At 48.1% G+C, this 23,592-nt stretch overlaps 1 protein-coding gene across 1 annotated transcript in view; it reads right to left on the reverse strand.

Moving 5' to 3' along the window:
- LOC142256252 (membrane-spanning 4-domains subfamily A member 4A-like) overlaps window positions 1-22,793 on the reverse strand; it is a 39,185-nt gene extending 16,392 nt beyond the window's left edge. The window contains exons 1-4 of the mRNA XM_075327828.1: window positions 22,705-22,793; window positions 16,642-16,810; window positions 5,777-5,905; window positions 1,048-1,104 (exon numbers count right to left, since the gene is read on the reverse strand). Of these exons, the coding sequence (XP_075183943.1) occupies window positions 1,048-1,104; window positions 5,777-5,905; window positions 16,642-16,806 (351 nt within the window). The 5' untranslated portion in view covers window positions 16,807-16,810; window positions 22,705-22,793. The remainder of the gene's footprint in view (window positions 1-1,047; window positions 1,105-5,776; window positions 5,906-16,641; window positions 16,811-22,704) is intronic.
- Window positions 22,794-23,592: the final 799 nt, after the last annotated feature.

A 23,592-nucleotide genomic window follows, 5' to 3' on the forward strand; every position in this document is an offset into this window, starting at 1 on the left:
CCACAGAGCAGAAGGTTGCAGTAGTCGAGGCGGGAGATGATGAGGGCATGCATTAATGTTTTTGCTGATTCTTGGTTAAGGAATGCATGAATCTGGGAGATATTTTTGAGTTGTAGTCATCAGGAGGTGGAGAGGGCTTGGATGTACAGCTTGAAGGATGAGCATCCAAGGACGCACATTCAGCTGCAGTGTATTGCCGCATAGAGACCCATCAAGTCCCTGCACCGAAAGATGCACGCCGCCGGGCACTCACAGGAAAGCAGTTGATGTCATCGTATAGCAGTGACGTCATGCGCCTCCATAACATGCAGGCAGATGTCAGCTACTGGCCTCTGTGCCAGCTAGAGAAGAAGATGTGCTGCTTGTCTTGGGAGTAGAGGAAGGTGAGAAGAATGTTTTTTTTGTATTTTTTTTAATGGGTTAGAAAATAGCAGCAGAACAGGGTACATACATACCAGGATAGGAGCCATATATACCAGGATGGGGAACATATATATCAGGATGGGCCAAGGATGGGGGATATATAAACCAGGATGGGGGACATATATACCAGGATTGGCCCAGGATAGCAAACATATACTGTATGCCAGTATGGGTCCAGGATGGGGCACATTATATCTGAAAGAGGCCTAGGATGGGGGACATATATACCTGCAATTGGCCCAAGATGGGGGACATTAATCTAGGATGGTTGACATGTATACCAGGATGGGAGACATTATACCTGGAAGGGGCCCAGGATAGGGGATATTACTATACAATGAAGGGGAGTGGTGTCTTTAAAGGATTTCGAAATCCACAAGGGCCCATACATCTGACCAACTTACATAGAGGGGTGCCCACTTCCAAATCCTGCACCAGGGCCCATTGGACTCTAGTTACGCCACTGGCTGTCATATGTTACTGTAGGGGGATGGTTATATGAGCACGGAGAAGACTCCGCTTCTGAGCCCCCACCATATGGCGATAGCACGTAGCCACCATATACTGTGGCTAAGAGATTATGGAGAAGTCTACTAAAAAACATTTGCCAAACTTTGTTCTTACCTTTCCAACCGTTGGTTTCACTGAAGCTGCTACTGATAGAGATCCGGAAATAAGCAGCTATAAAAATGAACATAACATTAACATATGTTTTATTTTAGAGTAAATGAGCTATCAATAAAATGATCTGTTATTTGTGCATCCGTCATCCTGAGTTGCACGTGTTTTCCTAAATCCATGTCAGAAGGTAGAAATAGGTGTAAGGGGTACTTTACACGTTGCAACATCGCTAGCATCGGCTAGCGATGTCGAGCACGATAGTACCCGCCCCCGTCAAACATGCGATATCTTGTGATTGCTGCCGTAGTGAACAGTATCGCTATGGCAGCGTCACACGCACATACCTGGTCGGCGACGTCGCGGTGACTACCGAACAATCCCTCCTTCAAGGGGGAGGTGCGTTTGGCGTCACTGCGGCATCACCGCGGCGTCACAAAGCGGACGGCCAATAGAAGCGGAGGGGCGGAGATGAGCGGGACGTAACATCCCGCCCACCATCTTCCTTCCGCATTGACGGTGGAGGCAGATAAGGAGATGTTTGTCGTTCCTGCGGCTTCATACACATCGATGTGTGGAGCTGCATGAGCAACAAACCACATCGTACCTGCAGCTGGAGCCACATTATGAAAATGAGCGACGTGACACAGATCAGCGATTTTTGACTGTTTTGTGCTCATTCACTGTCGCTCCTAGGATTTACACATTGCAATGTCGCTACCGGCGCCGGATGTACGTCACAACAACCGTGACCCCGACGATATTTCGGTAGCAATGTCGCAACGTGTAAAGTACCTCTAACACTGATGAGATGGATTCGGTATCAGACTGGAGCGGCAGGGGCGCACCAGTAACATTGACTCTAGGGGTCCACTGATCAACTACATGCAAATATTACATTCACAAATTTACCTATGTTTCTATATAATAATATATTGGGTAGTTTATACACTGTGTGCAGAATTATTAGGCAAGTTGTATTTTAGAGGATTTTTTTTTATTATTGATCAACAACTATGTTCTCAATCAACCCAAAAGACTCATAAATATCAAAGCTTAATATTTTTGGAAGTTGGAGTGGGTTTTTTTTTAGATTTGGCTATCTTAGGAGGATATCTGTTTTTGTAGGCAACTATTACTGTGTGCAGAATTATTAGGCAACTTAATAAAAAACAAATATATTCCCATCTCACTTTTAAAAATTTAGAAATAAACATTTCTGACATTCAAAAACAGAACCCAAAAAAATTAGTGACCAATATAGCCACCTTTCTTTCTGATGACACTCAGCAGCCGACCATCCATAGATTCTGTCAGTTGCTTGATATGCTTACGATCAACATTGCGTGCAGCAGCCACCACAGCCTCCAGACACTGGTCCGAGAGGTGAACTGTTTTCCCTCCCTGTAGATCTTTCATTTTATGAGGGACCACAGGTTCTCTATGGGGTTCAGATCAGGTGAACAAGGGGGCCATGTCATTATTTTTTCATCTTTTAGACCTTTACTGGCCAGCCACGCTGTGGAGTAGTTGGATGCATGTGATAGAGCATTGTTCTGCATGAAAATCATGTTTTTTTTTAACTATACTGACTTCTTCCTGTACCACTGCTTGAAGAAGTAGTCTTCCAGAAACTGGCAGTAGGTTTGGGAGTTGAGCTTCCCTCCATCCTCAACCCGAAAAGGTCCCACAAGTTCATCTTTGATGATACCAGCCCATACCAGTACCCCACCTTCACCTTGCAGGTGTCTGAGTCGGACTGGAGCTCTCTGCCCTTTACTGATCCAGCCTCTGGCCCATCCATCTGGCCCATCAAGAGTCACTCTCATTTCATCAGTCCATAAAACCTTTGAAAAATCAGTCTTAAGATATTTCTTGGCCCAGTCTTGATGTTTTATCTTATGTTTCTTGTTCAAAGTTGGTCGTTTTTCAGCCTTCCTCACCTTGGCCATGTCCCTGAGTATGGCGCACCTTGTGCTTTTTGATACTCCAGTAACGTTGCAGCTCTGAAATATGGCCAAACTGGTGGCAAATAGCATCTTGGCAACTTCACGCTTGATTTTCCTCAATACATGGGCAGTTATTTTGCGCCTTTTTTGCCCAACACGCTTCTTGCGACCCTGTTGGCTATTTGCCATGAAACGCTTGATTGTTCGGTGATCACGATTCAAACGTTAGGCAATTTCAAGACTGCTGCATCCCTCTGCAAGACATCTCACAATTTTGGACTTTTCAGTGCCCATCAAATCTCTCTTCTGACCCATTTTGCCAAAGGAAAGGAAGTTACCTAATAATTAAGCACAACTTATATAGGGTGTTGATGTCATTACACCGCACCCCTCCTCATTACAGAGATGCACATCACCTGATTTACTTAATTGGTAGTTGGCTCTCAGCCTATACAGTTTGGAGTAGGACAACATGTATAACAAGTATCATGTGAGCAAAATACTCATTTGCCTAATAATTCTGCACACAGTGTATAAAAAATGATGAGATGCTTCCTTTTTGTGTACATACTGAAACATGTATATTATGCCAACTATTAATCACTAGATGGTGGCCTGATTCTAGCGCATCGGGTATTCTAGAATATGTATGTAGATTATTTATGAAGATTTAAGAATAATGCAATGAATATACAGGGTAAAATATATACATTATTATTAAATGTTATTGTTCATAGAACTTAATACAACTGAACAAAATTATTAAACAGATCATCAAAATATATAAACTATTACATGAATATCTAACTGTATTTATATAAATCATCGGACGGAAGAAGTACATCAACATTATAATATATACAGTGAAAAAAACCCCTGATTATATTCACCTTGCACTTTCTTCTCTTTTCATACTCTGTAGTACTTTCTCCCTCCCCTCGCTGGCCCTGCAGGCTGGGAGATGTGGCTGCTTCCTATTTCCTCCTCGGCATGTCTCACCCACCTCTCTGCTCAGCTGCCTCCGGATTGGATATAGGGTGTTGCTGAGGCAGTGGTGTGGGCCTCTTAGATACCCGGCTGCGGCCTTAGCAACGTGACACAGACTGTCACAGAACCTGTGTTAGAGTAAAAGGCTGCTGGGGTGTATATGCTGGGGTGTATATAAAGGCTGCTGGGGTGTTTCTGTACCGCCCCGCGGGCTCGGCCGGCTGCCAAGCCGCACGGATCCGTGCTCGTACGGTGGGTGGCTCGAGCTCTTCACAGACCTGGGGGTCACGTCGCTCTGCAAGGGGACGGGGCCATGGTTGTTTGTAAGGAGTGTAAGTTCGTGACGCCACCCATGGGTTGTGGTGAATGGATGGACACCACCGCTGCCGTTGACTAGGCCTCCCGGGGACGGTGTTGCGCAGCTTGGTGTTGACCCCTCCGTGGGTAGGGGAGTGATGGTCCCGGGGGCCCGAGGGAGGTGCTGAGGCGAAGGAGCGGGTGCGTGCTGGTGCGGTGCGGCGCGGTGCGCGGGCCGAAGGCACTGGTGTACTCACTATGACACAACACACTGTAGTCTCTGGTAAATCAAACGGGATGATGAACGGGACCCGCAGCCGGCTGCAGCTTCTCCCTTAACAGGTTGGTGGTTTCCGCCTTTCTCCTGCACCTCCTTAATGTAAATGGTATGACTCCTATGCCTAAGCAACGGTAGTCGGCTTGCTGGGTGTCGGGAGAGCCCTGTTTGCCCGCAGACGCTGGCCCCTTGGGTCTCTATGTCTTGGCGGTGGCTTTACCCTAATGGTTGGGCTGTTGTCTTCAGTCGGGTCTTATGTGGGAAAGGTCCTAAAGTCCAGTCCTCAATCAGTTGATTTGACTCGGCCCAGTAGATTCTGGGCTTCGTACTGGGTCTGAGTACCCCTTCTGGTGCTCCGGTTTACAAACGGTTCCCCGGCTCGGTACCGGCTGGCCACCGCCCGACCCCGGTCCCTACGGTTCCACCGACTGTAATCCCAGCTCCTGCAGGCGGCCACCACCGTCTGCCTCCTTGCCAGAGGTAATTGGGCTCCAACCCAGACATCTGGTAGACTATGGGAGGCCTGGTCACAGGTCTGCCCTTGGACTTGACTTCTCTCCTCCACTGTCAAGACTAATCATCTACTCTGAACTACTGCTTTTTCCCGCCTCCAGGTCTGTGAACTCCTGGGTGGGTGGGGCCAACCACCTGGCTCCGCCCCCCTGGTGTGGACATCAAAACTGGAGGGTGGTGACAAGGTTTTGAAGTTTGGCTGCTGTCACCTTTTTAGGGAGGGGGTCTGTGTGCATGGGACTACCTGGGATGACCTGACTAGTCAAGGGTGTCACATTTCCCTACTATGATACTAATGACCCTCCATAGGATAGGTCTTCGCTATCAGATCGATGGGGATCCATCACCTGCATCCAAAATAATCAGCTCTTTTCAGCTGGGACCAGATGTAAACCGTTGTGGGGCTGATCAGCACAACTCCATCAAATATTATTTGTTTTTTACATATTTTTATTAGTCATCTTGAGGGATTTCAACGAGCCTGATCATTTGAGGCAAAGCTTCATTAGGAAAGGGGAGAAAAGCAACCAGAGCCAACACTGAGACAGAAGCTGTGTCTGCGACCACCGCAGACTCTCCGCAGACACCGGATTTATGCCATAGTCACTGATCACAGCTCTTCTGTTTAAGCTAAAAAGCAGCAAGAACCAAAGGAAATAAATCTCAGGTCAGTATTGTAACTGGACATTTGCTTTAACTGCGTATATCTTACCAATATTCCAGTCCATATGGGGACTCCAGTATTGATTAGAAATCCAACATAATTAAAAGTATCTGCAAAGGCTATTATCATAATAATGTCAAAGGATATAAAGAGGATTCCTGTAAATATCTGTGTTGTCTGGAAAATAAGAGGGATACATTTCACACATTAATAGTATAACCATAGGAGAGAGTTGTCACAGGTGTGTCACAGGTGACAGACAGTCTTGTGATGTCCAGCTGAAAACAGTCACAGCATTTGGCTGCACAAACTGCTCCGTGACTTTCTATTATTCCTGCTTGGTGTATTTGGTATCTTATGTATCTCCTCTACTTGGTTTTCATCCCTTTCCCTTTAGGACCCTGTAGAGTTCCTCAGCCTTTCAACTAATTTTCATCAGCACTTCCCTTGGTGTCTTTATATACCCTCATTCCCCCTTACTCTGTGCTGGTGAAGTGTCTAAAACGGGCTTTACAATCTGCAATCTCGCTAGTGAGATCGCAAGCGATCGTACCCGCCCCCGTAGGTTGTGCGACACGGGCAAATCGCTGCCCGTGGCGCACAACCTCGCTTACCGCCGTCACACAGACTTACCTGCTTTGCTACGTCGCTCTGGCCGGCGAACCGCCTCCTTTCTAAGGGGGTGGTTCGTGCAGTGTCACAGCGATGCCACACGGCAGCTGTCCAATAGAAGCGGAGGGGCGGAGATGAGCGGGACGTAACATCCCGCCCACCTCCTTCCGCATTGCCGGTGGAGGCAGGTAAGGAGATGTTCGTCGCTCCTGCGGTGTCACACATAGCGATGTGTGGTGCCGCAGGAACGAGGAACAACATCTCTAACAAGCAGAAAACGATTTTTTGTTCCAGGACGACCTCTCCGCGGCAAACGATTTTGACCGCTTTTGCGATTGTTTAAGGTCACTCATAATTGTCACACACTGTGATCTCGTTAATGACGCCGGATGTGTGTCACAAACACCGTGACCCCGACGATAATTCAATAACAATATCGCAGCGTGTAAAGCCCGCTTAATACCCTTAACAAGTCTTCAGTGAAAGCAGTTGGCTGGTATACATCTGGAGAAACTTTTTTGCTGTTGCAGTTCCTCTCCCTGAGTCATTTGGAGATAATATATTTGTTTACTTTCTCCGTTTGTTAACCCTGTGTCTATAGAGCTTAGTGGGGTTGACTAAGCATTCATCCCGTCCGCTTCCTACCTAGGGCCTACTTCAGGGTCAGCCAGCATCAGGTATCCGGCTCGGCGCAAAGGTGCAGAACCTATTTAGGGTGGTGAGGCAAGCCAGGGGCCAGCAGTAGGCTTGGTCAGGGGTCACCATCTCGCCCTTCCCTAGACACAGGGTTTCAAGTGACAGTTCAAGTGACAGTACAAAAAATATACTCCATGTACAGATGTAGTTAAGCTGAAACAGACAAATACGACATTTTGGTAACTTGTCACAGAAGTTTATCTAAGTTGATGGTATTACGATATCTTAAAGAACATTGGTCACCAGGTCAAAAGTGTCCAGTTCTTGCTTTTATATTATTCTAGCTGCTCCCCTGAGTATTCTACAGTAATAGACAAATTCCATCACAAAAGATTGAGGACGCACTCATCTAAATTAAAACTCTTCAAACTTCATAAAAGGCGAAATCACGCTACAGGTATATGGGAGGATCCAGTTTCGGCCTTTCTTCTTCAGGGGTGTGCCAAAGGGGATGGAAAAGCTCCTTTTTATATCTGTATTGGGCCAATGAACGAAGTGTGTCGCAGTCATGTGACCACTAGTAATGACCTGATATTGGCACCTGTCCAGATGACATCACCTCTGATCGGTGTCTCTTCCACCTTCCGGCTTTGGGAATACAAGCGGAAGCACAGCAACGCCGCCATGTGATGCCAGAGATGCGGTGCCTGCGCACATGTCCCACAGTGAAAAAATAAAATTAATATGGTGAATGTTATTGAAATAAAAGGTAAATAAAATAAAATGAAATTAAATAAAAATAAGGAATCAATGTCCTTTCCATTGCAGCCGTGACTCCCTCTCTCTCATTCATGCTGCTAGCACCATCGCTGCTGTTTTAATGAAGATTTTGTAATAGAAAGGTTTTATCGCTGCTGATCTTCTGGCTGACAGGTTCAGTATTTGTAGCTGAGGTTGGGATACACAAGAAGGCAAGCCAGGTCAGGAAACAGAAGAAACAACACTAGAAGCACCTTGTGGGAAACTTGACAGAAAACTGAACAAGAACCTAGATCAGAGAAGGAGTTGTGGGTAGAGTTGCCTAATGAAGTCCCTGCTCCTTCTGCCAGACACAGGGTTTAAAATTCCTGCAGAGTCAGGCCCCGCCTCCCTATAGCCAGGTGGAAACTCACCAGCAGCAGGAGCATACAGTAGAGCTGGAAAGTCTACAGGAGGCAGATTAGAGAGACAAACCAAAGCTAGGAAGAGTAGTGAGTGCAGTGAGTAGGGCAGCAGAGATGTGCGAAACTGATGTTCGAGGTTCTCAGTTCAGATTCAAAAACTGACTACAAAAAAACGTTCAGATTTGAAGTTCAAGTGATTTAATTTACGAGTGCAAACCAATTGTTAGGGCCAGATGGACGGGCAGACCCGGGAGGTGGATCCACTGGGCCGAACTCCCCGATGAGGGAAAGGAGTCCGGTAGCCGGAGCACTTTAGGTAGCAGGACAGTCCGTGCACTGGAACACAATGGAGAAGTCCCTGGGACCACGAGGTCACTGATGGTGGTCCGGGTGACGGAGCTCAGGTTCGGAAGCCGTGATGATGTCTGGCGGGGTCCGGAACCGTTGGAGCGAGATGACGGGTCACCGCAGGGAACCGAGATGGTACGGACTGTCAGGATGGCAGATGGGCAGCGTTTGGGGTTCGAGATACAGCAGGACCGGATGGCGATGCAGGATCGGCTCTAGAAGACAGAGAGGTAAGTATCTCACAGAACACAAGGAGACCTGACTCCTAGCTTGGGAAAACACGAAGAACAGGCCCCGCTCCCTTGGACATTAACCCCCTTTATACCCTGTACCTGTATGCATCATTTCCTGTCAGTGGACACTGGCCCTTTAAGAAAGGGTCAGTGACCGCGCGCGCGCCCTAATGCGCATGCGCGCGGCCCGGGTGCCAGAAGCCAGGGCAGGAAGCTGAGAGGAGGACGCAGCAGAGCCGACCAGGGACTGGGAAGCCGACGGGCGCCGGGAGCGGGGACCAGGAGGCTTGGGAAGCGCGGGCACTGGAGGCTGGAGAGCGGGGAGCGTGGCAGGTGAGCCGGGGAGCGGAGCAGAGGACCCGGGGAGCGGAGCGGAGGACCCGGGGAGCGTGACAGTACCCCCCCCCCCCACGCCCCCCTCCCCGCAACCGGGACAGGAAGGCACGGATCAGAGGAGTGCCCACGTTCTCCCTGGGCTCCCAGGACCTATCCTCAGGACCATACCCTTCCCAGTCCACCAGGAAAAACTGTCGACCTCGTACGGTCTTCATGGCCACGATATCCCTTACCGCATAGATTTCGTCCTCAGCAATAGGAGGAGGAGCCGGACTGGCGGCAGCGGAGAAGGGACCAAGGACAACCGGCTTGAGCAGAGACACGTGAAAGGAGTTGGGTATCCTCATCGTGGCCGGGAGCTGTAGTTTGTAGGAGACCTCATTGATCTTGCCGAGGATTTTAAACGGTCCGATGTAGCGAGGTCCCAGCTTGTAGGATGGTATCTTCAGTCGGATGTATTTGGAAGCAAGCCAGACGAGATCTCCCGGAGAGAAACACGGAGGATCCAGACGTCTCTTGTCCGCGTGTCTCTTCATCCGCAGGGATGCACGTGCAAGGGAGGCCTTAACTGAGTCCCAAATGGTTGTAAAGTCACGGAGTACTGCATCAGCAGCAGGGATGTCCGAGGAAGAGGATACAGGCAATGGGACAGACGGCTGAAGTCCGTAGACGACATGGAAGGGAGAACTGGAGGAGGACTCACTGACGTGGTGATTATGGGAGAATTCAGGCCAAGGAAGAAGCGTGGACCAATCGTCATGATGGGCGTTGACGTAGTGACGTAAGAAAGAGGTCAATATCTGATTGACCCGTTCCACTTGGCCGTTCGACTGAGGATGGTAGGCCGAAGAAAAGTCCAGAGTCACTCCCAGATGTTTACAGAGAGCCCTCCAGAAGCGGGAGGTGAACTGAGTTCCTCTGTCGGACACTATGTGTGATGGAAAGCCATGCAAGCGGAAGATGTGATGTATATAGGCGTCCGCGAGTTCCTGGGCAGAGGGTAGTCCAGCCATAGGAACGAAATGGGCCATTTTAGAGAACCGATCCACCACGACCCATATGACTGTGTGTCCGGAGGACAATGGCAAGTCCGTAATAAAGTCCATCGCTATGTGTTGCCAGGGAACTGAGGGTATGGGCAGAGGCAGAAGACGGCCATATGGCAGGTGTTTGGGAGTCTTGTTCCTGGCACAGGAGGAGCAGGCAGAGACAAAAGAGGCGACGTCCGTGCGAAGAGATGGCCACCAGTAATGACGTGCAATCGCACTCCATGTTCTCTTCTGACCTGCATGACCGGCTGTTTTCGAGGCATGGCCCCAGTGTAACACTCTTTGCCTGTCAGTCTCAGAGACATAGGTCTTCCCAGGCGGTATCTGGGCCAGAGTGACAGGAGCCACCGGAATGATCTTACTAGGGCAGATGATGGGTTGGGATGTCTCTTCCTCCTGCTCCATGGGCATGAAAGACCTAGACAAGGCATCAGCGCGTACATTCTTGTTCGCGGGTCGGAAATGGAGCTGAAAGTCGAACCGGGCAAAGAACAAGGACCACCTGGCTTGCCGTGGGTTCAGTCGCTGAGCCGTCCGCAGGTATTCCAGGTTTTTGTGGTCCGTGTAAATAATGACGGGGTACACTGCTCCTTCCAGAAGATAGCGCCATTCCTCCAGAGCCAGTTTGACTGCCAACAGCTCTCGGTCACCGATGGTGTAGTTGCGTTCAGGCGCTGAGAAGCTCTTGGAGAAAAAACCGCAAGTCACCATCTTTCCGGAGGAGGACTTCTGCATGAGCACTGCTCTGGCTCCCGAGGAGGATGCATCCACCTCCAAGGTGAACTGGCGGTTTAACTCTGGACGATGGAGTACAGGAGAGGAGGCAAAGGCTCGCTTTAGAGAGCCAAACGCGGCGTCGGCCGCAGATGACCAGTCCTTTGGATTAGCCCCCTTCTTGGTCAAGGCGGAAAGAGGAGCAGTCAGAGCCGAGAAGTGAGGAATAAACTGGCGGTAATAGTTGGCGAATCCCAGAAAGCGTTGGATTGCCTTCAGTCCAGAAGGAGGAGGCCAGTTTAGAACGGTAGAGACCTTCTTTGGATCCATCTGCAGTCCGGTATCGGTGATGAGGTAACCCAGGAAGGGGAGAGAAGACTGTTCGAAGACGCACTTCTCGTACTTGGCGTACAGACGATTCTCTCTCAGTCTTTGTAGCACCAGTTGCACGTTCTCTCGGTGGGTCTGGAGGTCCGGAGAGAAGACAAGGATGTCATCCAGATATACCACCACACAAACGTAGAGAAGGTCCCGGAACACATCGTTCACTAATTCTTGGAAGACTGCTGGTGCGTTACACAGGCCGAAGGGCATCACGCAGTATTCATAGTGCCCATCGCGAGTGTTGAACGCGGTCTTCCATTCATCCCCTGAGCGGATACGGACCAGGTTGTAGGCACCCCGAAGGTCCAACTTGGTGAACACACGAGCTCCTCTGAGCCGATCAAACAATTCGGGGATGAGCGGCAGGGGGTACTTGTTTTTTACGGTGATTAGGTTCAATCCCCGGTAGTCTATACATGGGCGTAGGTCGCCCTCTTTCTTCTTTATGAAGAAGAAGCCTGCTCCAGCAGGAGAGGAGGATCTCCGAATGAATCCCTTAGCCAGGCTCTCTGTGATGCACGTAGACATGGCCCTTGTTTCGGCTGGAGACAGTGGATATATCCGTCCTCGAGGTGGTGTAGTTCCCGGGAGCAGATCAATGGCACAATCGTAAGGACGATGTGGCGGAAGTACTTCGGACTCCTTCTTATCAAAGACGTCCACGAAGGACCAATAGGCTGAGGGCAGTCCCGGTAGGGACTCGGGAACCGGAGGTCGCCGGATAGGTTGTATGGTCTTCAGACAGTTCTCATGGCAAGAAGACCCCCATCGAGTGATATCGCCAGTGCCCCAGCTGACTGAAGGCTCGTGTGTCCGCAACCAAGGAAGGCCCAGCAGGATTTGATGTGACATATGTGGGAGGACGTAGAGAGCAATGTTCTCGGTGTGCAGAGCACCGATACGCAGTTCAAGCGGCTTGGTGATCCAGGAGATGGTGTCAGAGAGGGGTCTCCCATCCACAGAGGCAATCACAAGAGGTTTGGCGAGTGGAGTAACAGGCACCTGGTATTTGTCCACCGTGGCCTGCTGGATGAAATTGCCTGCTGCCCCAGAATCGAGGTACGCCTCAGCCGTAAACCGCGTCTCTCCCGTTGTCACTTGCACAGTCCATGTAACTGGGTCTGAGAGAGTCCCAGCACCTAGGGTGGCCTCTCCTACCAACCCTAGGCTTTGGAGTTTCCCGGCCTCTCTGGACAGGAGCGTAGCAGGTGTGTGCCCTCTCCGCAGTAGAAGCAGAGACCCTTGGCGAGCCGCTCTGCTCGGCGTTGTTCTGACTGTCGCACACGGTCGATCTGCATGGGCTCATGGATGGAGACACCAGAGGCCGTTGACTGGAGTACGGCGGGCTTCTGTGGAGGAGAGGAATGCCTTACCGGACGTCTCTCACGGGACACCTCTTTGGACCGCTCCTGAAAGCGTATGTCCACTCGAGTCGCTAGGGTAATCAGGGCGTCCAGGGTGGACGGTACGTCACGTCCAGCCAGCTCATCTTTGATTCGACCCGAGAGTCCTTCCCAGAAGGCGGCGGTTAGGGCCTCGTTATTCCACCCGAGTTCTGAAGCCAAGGTGCGGAAACGGATGGCGTATTGACCCACCGTCAGAGTCCCCTGACGTAACCGGAGAAGAGATGAAGCAGACGCGGAGGCGCGTCCGGGTTCGTCAAAGGTGCTGCGAAAGGCCTGCAGGAATTCCTGGAGGTTCCTGGTCATAGGGTCCTCCTTCTCCCACAAAGGGTTCATCCACGCCAGTGCCTCGCCCTCTAGGTGAGACATGATGAAGGCGACCTTGGCTTGGTCGGAGGCAAAACAAATGTGGCAGCTGCGTGAAATGGAGGGAGCATTGGTTTATAAACCCCCTGCAGGTCTTGGGATCTCCGGCGTACCGGGGTGGTGAGGCCAAACGCAGTCTGGAAGCATCCGAGGAGGCTGCCACAGGAGCGGGGGCCGTGGATTGACTAGTGGAGACCCGGGGCGCTGAAGATGTAACCGAGGCTTGTAGCGTGTTCAAGCGGGCGTCCACGGAGGTCATAAAGTTCAGCATGCGGGTCTGGACTTCACGCTGGCGTTGGAGTTCCTCTTGCAAGGCCGCTAGTGCTTCGGCGGGATCCATGGCCTGTTCTTACTGTTAGGGCCAGATGGACGGGCAGACCCGGGAGGTGGATCCACTGGGCCGAACTCCCCGATGAGGGAAAGGAGTCCGGTAGCCGGAGCACTTTAGGTAGCAGGACAGTCCGTGCACTGGAACACAATGGAGAAGTCCCTGGGACCACGAGGTCACTGATGGTGGTCCGGGTGACGGAGCTCAGGTTCGGAAGCCGTGATGATGTCTGGCGGGGTCCGGAACCGTTGGAGCGAGATGACGGGTCACCGCAGGGAACCGAGATGGTACGGACTGTCAGGATGGCAGATGGGCAGCGTTCGGGGTTCGAGATACAGCAGGACCGGATGGCAATGCAGGATCGGCTCTAGAAGACAGAGAGGTAAGTATCTCACAGAACACAAGGAGACCTGACTCCTAGCTTGGGAAAACACGAAGAACAGACCCCGCTCCCTTGGACATTAACCCCCTTTATACCCTGTACCTGTATGCATCATTTCCTGTCAGTGGACACTGGCCCTTTAAGAAAGGGTCAGTGACCGCGCAGCGCGCCCTAATGCGCATGCGCGCGGCCCGGGTGCCAGAAGCCAGGGCAGGAAGCTGAGAGGAGGACGCAGCAGAGCCGACCAGGGACTGGGAAGCCGACGGGCGCCGGGAGCGGGGACCAGGAGGCTTGGGAAGCACGGGCACTGGAGGCTGGAGAGCGGGGAGCGTGGCAGGTGAGCCGGGGAGCGGAGCAGAGGACCCGGGGAGCGGAGCGGAGGACCCGGGGAGCGTGACACCAATGAAGCGAGCAATGCTGTGCTTGGGTATGATTGATACTCAGCCCTGTGCGAGCTGTTTGCAATGTTTGAAAGGCACACACTGGGGATAAAATCTACATGATCAGATGTAGTGTGCACACACAAAAATCTTTTTGAAAAACCCAGGCCACCATCCCCCGGAAGTATTTTGTTTATGGCTGGCTGCATGTGGGTGGAGACATGAACTGCCCAATTACAGACTTCCACTGAGGTCCAGTTCAAGTCAGGGTCATAAACCAAACCTTATCTAAGGTTCGACTGTGCCCTCCCAACCAAACATCCAAAGGTTCGCTCATCTCAGGGCTGCACTTACCACCAGTGCGAGTCATTTGCATGACTGTACCCTCTTATAGTCGCTCCTTTTTAACCAAACCATTAGAGGAACCTTTTGTGAATGGTAGGGGCATAGATGTTCCAAGCAGGCTCCCAAGACCTTTGTTCGGGACCAAAACCCTGCCAATCGATAAAATAGAAGGTCTGCCCCTGGACCTTCATAGAGTTCAAGATATCCTTCACCTAGAACACACCCAAATTACCCTCAGGAATGGATGCAGTGACTGGAGTATGGGGCTTGGAAAAGTGATTTAGGACTACTGGCCTCATGAGCGAGGCATGAAAGGAATTCAGGATCCAAAGCTTGGGTGGCAGCTGAAGCTTATAGTTAACTGGATTGATTTGCCTGAGGATTTTATAGGGACCCAGGTATCAGGGAGAGAACTTATACAAGGGCACCTTCAGGCGAATATTTCGAGATGACAGCCAGACTTTATCTCCAGGGTGATACTGAGATGGCGAGCCTCTCCTCTTATTCACATGATCCTTCATGCAAGACATGGCCTTAAGGAGGGAAGCCTGTGTCTGCCACCAGATTTGGAGGAAGTCACCCCACGATAAATCAACTGCTGGCATTCTGGAGGAAATAGACATACGGTAGAAGAGGGCATTTGGAGATGCTGGGAGTATACCAGGAAGAATGGAGATGCTTCGTAAGACTCCCCAACTTGGTTGTTATAGGAAAACTCCACCCAGGAGAGTAATTGTACCCAGTCATCCTGACAAGAAGACATAAAATGTTTAAGATAATTCTTGAATATCTGATTAACCTTTTCAACAGGTAGTATGCAGAGATAAAAAATCTAACTGTATATTTAAATACTTGCGCAATGCTCTCCAGAATCTTGAAGTAAACAGGACTCTACAGTCATAGACCTTGGAGGTGAAAAACATGCTGCATTAATTGTGTGGCTATCTTGGGTGCCGAGGGAAGACTGTTCAAGGGAATGAAGGGGCCCATCTTAAAGAATTGGTCCACCATTACCCAGATGGTGTCATAACCCTTGGAGAGAAACAGGTCCATAATAAAGTCCATAACAATATGTTGCCAGCCGGCGGAAGGAACCCGCAAGGGCTAAAGGATCGTGGGGAAAGTTGCTTAGACATGGTAGAGGCGGGATACAGGGCAGACATTCCAGCAGATAGACCCTGCAGTAGGGTTTACACCACCTTGATGGCCTGCATCACCTGTTTCTGATATTCATGCTGATAGCAGACCTCCTCATATAGGATATGTATGCTAAACTTGGGGCCCCTGAGACTTGACTTGTGAGCGGGATCCATGGCTTGATCTAACTATAATACTTCACCATGGGCTGGGTTCATCCGAGGGGGTGTAACTAAGTGACTATCGGGTTTTCACTACATCCTCTCATGGTAAGGATAGGCTGGGTTGATGGTAGTCGCCAGGTAGCACTCGCAGGGCAGTCCTCGGGACTGCAGCACCTGACCAACAGGTAAAGGCAGGTGTATTAGGTACAGAGCGCACAGGCAGAGATTTAATCAGACACTCCAAGATCAGGACAGGTTCAGTATTCGTAGCCAAGGTGAGGAGCAGATACATCAGGATACATGAGAAAGCAAGCCAGATCAGGAAGCAGAAGAAACAACTCCATGCTGCTTGGAGATTGGCCAGGGAACCTAAACTTTGCTGGACACAGTGGGGTTAAGTTCCTGCAGAGTCACGCCATGCCTTTCTACAGCCAGGTGGAAACTCCGCAGCAGCAGGAGGATGAAGCAGTGTGGTAAGGCTATAGGAGGCAACTCAGAGAGACAAACCGAGGCTGGGAAGAGCAGAGCGGTGACCTCAGTGTGTAGAGTGGCACTTGCCACTAGTGCTAGTCACTGGCAAGACACAGAAGTTGTAATATGTACAAGTACATAAATGTAACACGCTAGGTACAGGGAAGTATCCAGCACATGGCGAAAGGGAAGGGAAACCCTGTGCCTAGGAAAGAGGGAGATGGTGACCCCTGACCAAGCCTAGCGCTGAGCTCTGGCTTCCCTCACCACCCTAGATAGGTTCTGCACCTATGCGCCGAGTAGGATACCTTGCCCTAGAGCTGGGCCCTAGGTAGGGAGCAGATGGGATGAGCTCTTTGTCAACCCCACTAAGCACTACACTATAAAGGACAAATTCTATGGGTAAACTAGAAACCCCATGACCCGTTCATATCTACTAACAACTAGATGGCGTGGACTTACCCCAAGAACTTCGGGTTCTCCGCGGTAAAATGCAAGAACTGTTTTCGGCATGCCGGCTGGAGCATTGCAGGTCTCTCCTTCTTCAGGTCCATTTTCTTCATAATTTTGTGGTCTCAGCTGAGAGATAACCACAACCCCTCCTGCATCTGATACCCCTGTGGACATGACTCTAAAAAAGACAACAGTAAAGGACAGGTGAATTGCAATGTATTCATAATAACCACATAAAAAAATGTTATTAAACTTTTTTGTAGAAAGTTTTCTTGAGCTTTTTTAATAAGCAGCAAGATTATCAACTTCAACAAAACATATACCGTAAGTGCATCTAAATAAATTAGAAAATCCTCAAAAAGTTAAGTTTTTTCAGTAATTCAATGCAAACAGGGAAACACATATTATATAGAGTCATTACACACAGAGGGATCTATTCCTATATATTATATAGAGTCATTACACACAGAGGGATCTATTCCTATATATTATATAGAGTCATTACACACAGAGGGATCTATTCCTATATATTATATAGAGTCATTACACACAGAGGGATCTATTCCTATATATTATATAGAGTCATTACACACAGAAGGATCTATTCCTATATATTATATAGAGTTATTACACACAGAGGGATCTATTCCTATATATTATAAAAAGCCATTACACACAGAGGGCTCTATTCCTATATATTATATAGAGTCATTACACACAGTGGGATCTATTCCTATATATTATATAGAGTCATTACACACAGAGGGATCTATTCCTATATATTATATAGAGTCATTACACACAGAGGGATCTATTCCTATATATTATATAGAGTTATTACACACAGAGGGATCTATTCCTATATATTATAAAAAGCCATTACACACAGAGGGCTCTATTCCTATATATTATATAGAGTCATTACACACAGAGGGATCTATTCCTATATATTAGATAGAGTCATTACACACAGAGGGGTCTATTCCTATATATTATATAGTCATTACACACAGAGGGATATATTTCTATATATTATAAAAAGCCATTACACACAGAGGGATCTATTCCTATATATTATATAGTCATTACACACAGAGGGCTCTATTCCTATAGATTATATAGTCATTACACACACAGAGGGATCTATTCCTATATATTATATAGAGTCATTACACACACAGAGGGATCTATTCCTATATATTATATAGAGTCATTACACACACAGAGGGATCTATTCCTATATATTAGATAGAGTCATTACACACACAGAGGGATCTATTCCTATATATTAGATAGAGTCATTACACACAGAGGGATCTATTCCTATATATTATATAGAGTCATTACACACACAGAGGGATCTATTCCTATATATTAGATAGAGTCATTACACACAGAGGGGTCTATTCCTATATATTATATAGTCATTACAGACAGAGGGATATATTTCTATATATTATAAAAAGCCATTACACACAGAGGGATCTATTCCTATATATTATATAGTCATTACACACAGAGGGCTCTATTCCTATAGATTATATAGTCATTACACACACAGAGGGATCTATTCCTATATATTATATAGAGTCATTACACACAGAGGGATCAATTTCACGTGTTTATTTCTGTTAATGTTGATGATTATTGCTTACAGCCAATGAAAACCCAAAAGTTATTATCTCAGAAAATTAGAATATTATATAAGATCAACTGAAAAAATGATTTTACACTCAGAAATATTGGCATCTACTGAAAAGTAAATGCCTCAATACTTGGTCGGGGCTCCTTTCCTTTTGCATGAATTACTGCATCAATGCGGCGTGTCATGGAGGTGATCAGCCTGTGGCACTGCTGAGGTGTTATGGAAGCCCAGGTTGCTTTCATAGCAGCTTTCAGCTCGTCTGCATTGTTGGCTCCTGGTGTCTCTCATAGATTCTCTATGGGGTTTAGGTCAGGAGAGTTTGCTGGCCAATTCGCACAGTGATAATGTGGTTAGTAAACCAGGTATTGGTACTTTTGACAGTGTGGACAGGGGCCAAGTCCTGCTGGAAAATGAAATTTCCATCTCCAAAAAGCTTGTCGGCAGAGGGAAGCATGAAGTGCTGTAAAATTTCCTGGTAGACGCTGCGCTGACTTTGGTCTTGATAAAACACAGTGAAGCTACACCAGCAGATGACATGGCTCCCCAATCAATCACTGATTGTGGAAACTTCACACTAGACCTCAGCAGCTTGGATTGTGTCCTCTCCACTCTTCCTCCAGACTCTGGGACCGCGATTTCCAAATGAAATGCAAATTTACATTCATCTGAAAACAAACACCTTAAACCACTGAGCAACAGTCCAGTTCTTTTTCTCCTTGGCCCAGGTAAGACGCTTCTGGCGTTGTCTATTGGTCATGAGTGGCTTGACACAAGGAACTTGTAGCCTATGTCCTGGATACGTCTGTGTGTGGTGGCTCTTGAAGCACTGACTCCAGCAGCGTCCGCTCCTTTTGAATCTCCCCCAAATTTGGAATGGCCTTTTCTTAACAATCCTATCAGTGCTGCGGTTATCCCGGTTGCTTGTGCACTTTTTTCTACCACACGTTTTCCTTCCACTCAACTTTCCATTAATATGCTTGGGATACAGCACTCTGTGGAACAGCCAGCTTCTTTAGCAATGACCTTTTGCGGCTTACCCTCCTTGTGGAGAGTGTCAATGACTGTCTCCTGGACATCTGTCATGTCAGCAGTCTTCCTCATGATAGTGTAGTCTACTAAACCAGACTAAGGGACCATTTTAAACACTTAGGAAGCTTTTGCAGGTTTTTGTGCTAATTATTCTAATTTTCTGCGTTAATTACTTTTGGTTTTTATTGGCTGTAAGCCATAATCATCAACATTAACAGAAATAAACACTTGAAATAGATCCCTCTGTGTGTAAGGAGTCAGGACTCAGGAGCACACAGTGGGAAGAGCAGGTTGACCTAGTGAGTGTAGTGAACTAGCCGTTGGCAGGGGCAACAGCTTGAAACAACACAACACAACTACAAAGGAGAACAGCTTCAGACAGAGCAGAGAGGACGTGCTGTGAGCAGCTCTGTGGGCCAGGGCGTTCAACATGGTCGCTAGGGAGAAGCAGGTGGCTGCTTCCACAGGACCGCGCTGTCAGGATACAGAATCCTAGGGCAGATATACTTCACGTTATCTACCAACTCTGCAAGGGTTGCGGGGAATGGCTAGAACAGTCACCGGACCCGTCCCACTGAGTCTGCAGCCAAATAGCACATTGGATCGGGAGTTGAGCCTTACAACGGAACCGCGCTATCAGCATACAGAACGGGACACTTTTCTGACACCGGAATCCCCAAGTGCTTCACTACACGGGGTCCGATACTTAGTGCATCAAAGGAGGAAGGGCTCACAGGGCTGACACGCACACCGACTTGACCTTTCACAGATCCGGGATCGGCTGGAGCCCATCGTAGCAGAGACCAGTGCTCTGGGGCAGCGCCTGAACTATTTGTGAGTAAAAGACCTAGAACCGCAGCCCCTGTCTCTGCCTCTCCTTCACCGGCACTGTTCACAACCAGCGCTGTGGCGCCAACAAGGACTGCCACTACCCCTGTCTGACCTCCATCATCCTCCCCGGGGTAATCCTGCTCTGCCTGTGGGGAGCAACACCATCCCAGCTGCGACCCTCATCATCAGCCCCCCAGAGAGCAGCGCACCCGCAGCGGCGGCCCATCCCTGGCCGCGTACCAGAGGTGGCATCACGATCATAAAAGACTTTCCTAACTGTCATTACCACCCCCATCCTCCGTCCTGCCTTCCGTCCACCTCCTTCCCTCTCCCTCCTGTACGCCTTGGGGTAACGGAACCGGGCCAATTCACTCCATGACATCGCAAAGGATCTGCATCCCCGACGTGGCAACGAGTAGGTTAAAACACCTGCCCCGTGGAGCGCTACATATGCAACAGAAAGAAATGCATCAAATATTCAACTTAGCCTTAGGGCGGCTTTGCACGTTGCAACATCGCACATGCGATGTCGGTGGGGTCAAATCGAAAGTGACGCACTTCCGGCGTCACTTTCGAGATCGTAGTGTGTAAATGCTAGATGATACGATTAACGAGCGCAAAAGCGTCGTTATCGTATCATCGTTGCAGGCTCCGACTTTTTCATAATTATGCTGCAGCGACAGGTACGATGTAGTTCCTCGCTCCTGTGGCTGCACACATCGCTGTGTATGAAGCCGCAAGAGCGAGGAACATCAGCTTACCTGCCGCCGCCGGCTATGCGGAAGGAGGAGGTGGGCGGGATGTTTACATCCTGCTCATCTCCTCCCCTCCGCCGCTATTGGCCGCCTGCCGTGTGACGTCGCTATGACGCCGCACGACCCGCCCCCTTAGGAAGGAGGCGGGTCGCCGGCCAGAGCGACGGTCGCAGGGCAGGTGAGTGCATGTGAAGCTGGCGTAGTGATAATGTTCGCTACGCCAGCTATCACAAGATATCGTACCTGCGACGGGGGCGGGGACTATCGCGTGCGACATCGCAGCATCGGCTTGCGATGTCGCAACGTGCAAAACCCGCCTTACTGTAGGATTTATCCCCCTGCCACTAGTGATTGTGGCTAGAGATGAGCAAACCTCTCAAGGGTCGGTTGGCCGAGCCCAACTGAACAAGTGTTACGTTCGTCGAACCTTTATCGAAATTAAGTTCAAACCTTTTCGAACCCCTTTGAGAGGACAAACATAAGGCAGAGAAAACAAAGTTAGGGGTGTCGAAAAGCTTCCAAAACAGCAAAAATACTTTTTCCAGTGCAGCACCACTGTTTTGGCATAGCCATTAGCTTCCTAGACTATTGAGATAAGAAATATAGAGGTGGATGAGAGAAAGATGTAGGGTTGGTGCTCCCATACCCCCGCCAGTACAGACAAGAGACAACTTTGAGACCTATCTAGTAGTCTCGACATTCAAAATCCTTTCAGGCAGACAGCTGTACAGTAGCATTAATTGCCCACTCCCCATAGGGCCTTAAAAGAGCAGGGAGGTACGGTTAATGCAACACACAGACTGTGGCCCGGCATTTCAATTTTAAAAATGAAGACATCCCAGAGTGACCGGTGTAGGCCTCTTGCTCCCAGAAGATTGACACTACTCACAAGACACAACTTTCAGACCTATCTTGTAGTCTCGACATTCAAAATCCTTTCAGGCAGACAGCAGTACAGTAGCATCAATTGTCCCCCTCCCCGTAGGGCCTTAAAAGAGCAGGGAGGTACGATCCATTCAACACACAGGCTGTGGCCCGGCACTTCAATTTTAACAATGATGACATGCTACGGTGACCGGTGTAGGCCTCTTGCTCCAAGAAGACTGGCACTACCCACAAGACACAATTTTGAGACCTATCTTGTAGTCTCGACATTCAAATTTCATTCAGACAGACAGCAGTAGTAGTAGTAGTAGTAGTGATTTTCGCCGATGTCTTCAATATCAATGTCATAAAAAATGAGCAGAGTTCAAAATTGTCTTTTTCTCTCTTTTTAACTGGTTTTGTGTCTGTTTAATGGAAAAAATAAATAAAAACTGTTGCAAAATATCGCAAAAAACAAACAAAACAAAAATGACAGAATAACTGGTGTATAACAAAATCACTCCAGGTGAGGGAGGACTGGGGTAGAGTTATGCCAAATATTGATTAAAAAAAAAAAGTCCAAAATTTGCATTTCATGAATTTTTCTAAAACATCTGGAAAAGCTATACAAATAAAAAAATCAAAAACCTGAAGCCCAAAAGGCAACATGAAAAAAGGCGCAAATGGTTTGATGAATTTGTGGCAGATCAGAACGTCACTAATTGCGTTTCCGATAGCGAGATACTGAAGGAAATGCCATGACGAATTCCTAGATCTCTGCTGTCCGTGGATGATAACCTTCTTGTTGTACAGACCATATACAGCTGAGCAATCGGTACAATGTATCAGCTTAGTGATCTGATTACAGCATCATTAACTCTCTCCTGTCCTGACAGTAAAGCATCGCACAATGTATCAGTCTGAAGATCTTGTGATCTGAAGACTTACCCTGAGATTTCCTCCCCGTTAGTTCAGAAAGTATGGAGGATCTGTGTACAGAAAAGGCTCCACAATCACGTGACTCCCTACAGGGAGGAGTAACTACGTTTATGTGTTCCTGGGAAATGCGCCAGCTCTGATCAGCTTTTTTTTCCTAGTGAACATAGCAAATGTATTCCTTTTGTTTAGTATTTCTCTTGTTTTTAGACAACATTGTTTTGCACTGCTGCCTATGTATAACAGATTTATGTTTTTTGTTTGCTTATATATATATATATATATATATATATATATATATACTGTATAATATATATATATATATATATACAGCACAGACCAAAATTTTGGACACATCTCATTCAAACGGTTTTCTTTATTTTCATGACTCTGAAAATTGTAGATTCACATTGAAGGCATCAAAACTATGAACTAACACATGCGGAATGAAATACTTAAAAAAGTGTGACTGACTGACCTTCATTTCTTAAAGTAATGATGGTCACTCGTTTTTCTTTACTTAGCTGCTTTTTTCTTGCCATAATACAAATTCTAACAGTCTATTCAGTAGGACTATCAGCTGTGTATCCACCAGACTTCTGCACAACACAACTGATGGTCCCAACTCCATTTATAAGGTAAGAAATCCCACTTCTTAAATCTGACAGGGCCCACCTGTGAAGTGAAGACCATTTCCGGTGACTACCTCTTGAAGCTCATCAAGAGTGTGCCAAGAGTGTGCAAAGCAGTAATCAAAGCAAAAGGTGGATACTTTGAAGAACCTAGAATATAAGACATATTTTCAGTTGTTTCACACTTTTTTAAGTATTTCATTCCACATGTGTTAATTCATAGTTTTGATGCCTTCAATGTGAATCTACAATTTTCAGAGTCATGAAA

The sequence above is a fragment of the Anomaloglossus baeobatrachus genome, chromosome 11 (assembly GCF_048569485.1).
Source record: "Anomaloglossus baeobatrachus isolate aAnoBae1 chromosome 11, aAnoBae1.hap1, whole genome shotgun sequence".
In the NCBI taxonomy this organism is placed as follows: Eukaryota; Metazoa; Chordata; class Amphibia; order Anura; family Aromobatidae; genus Anomaloglossus; species Anomaloglossus baeobatrachus.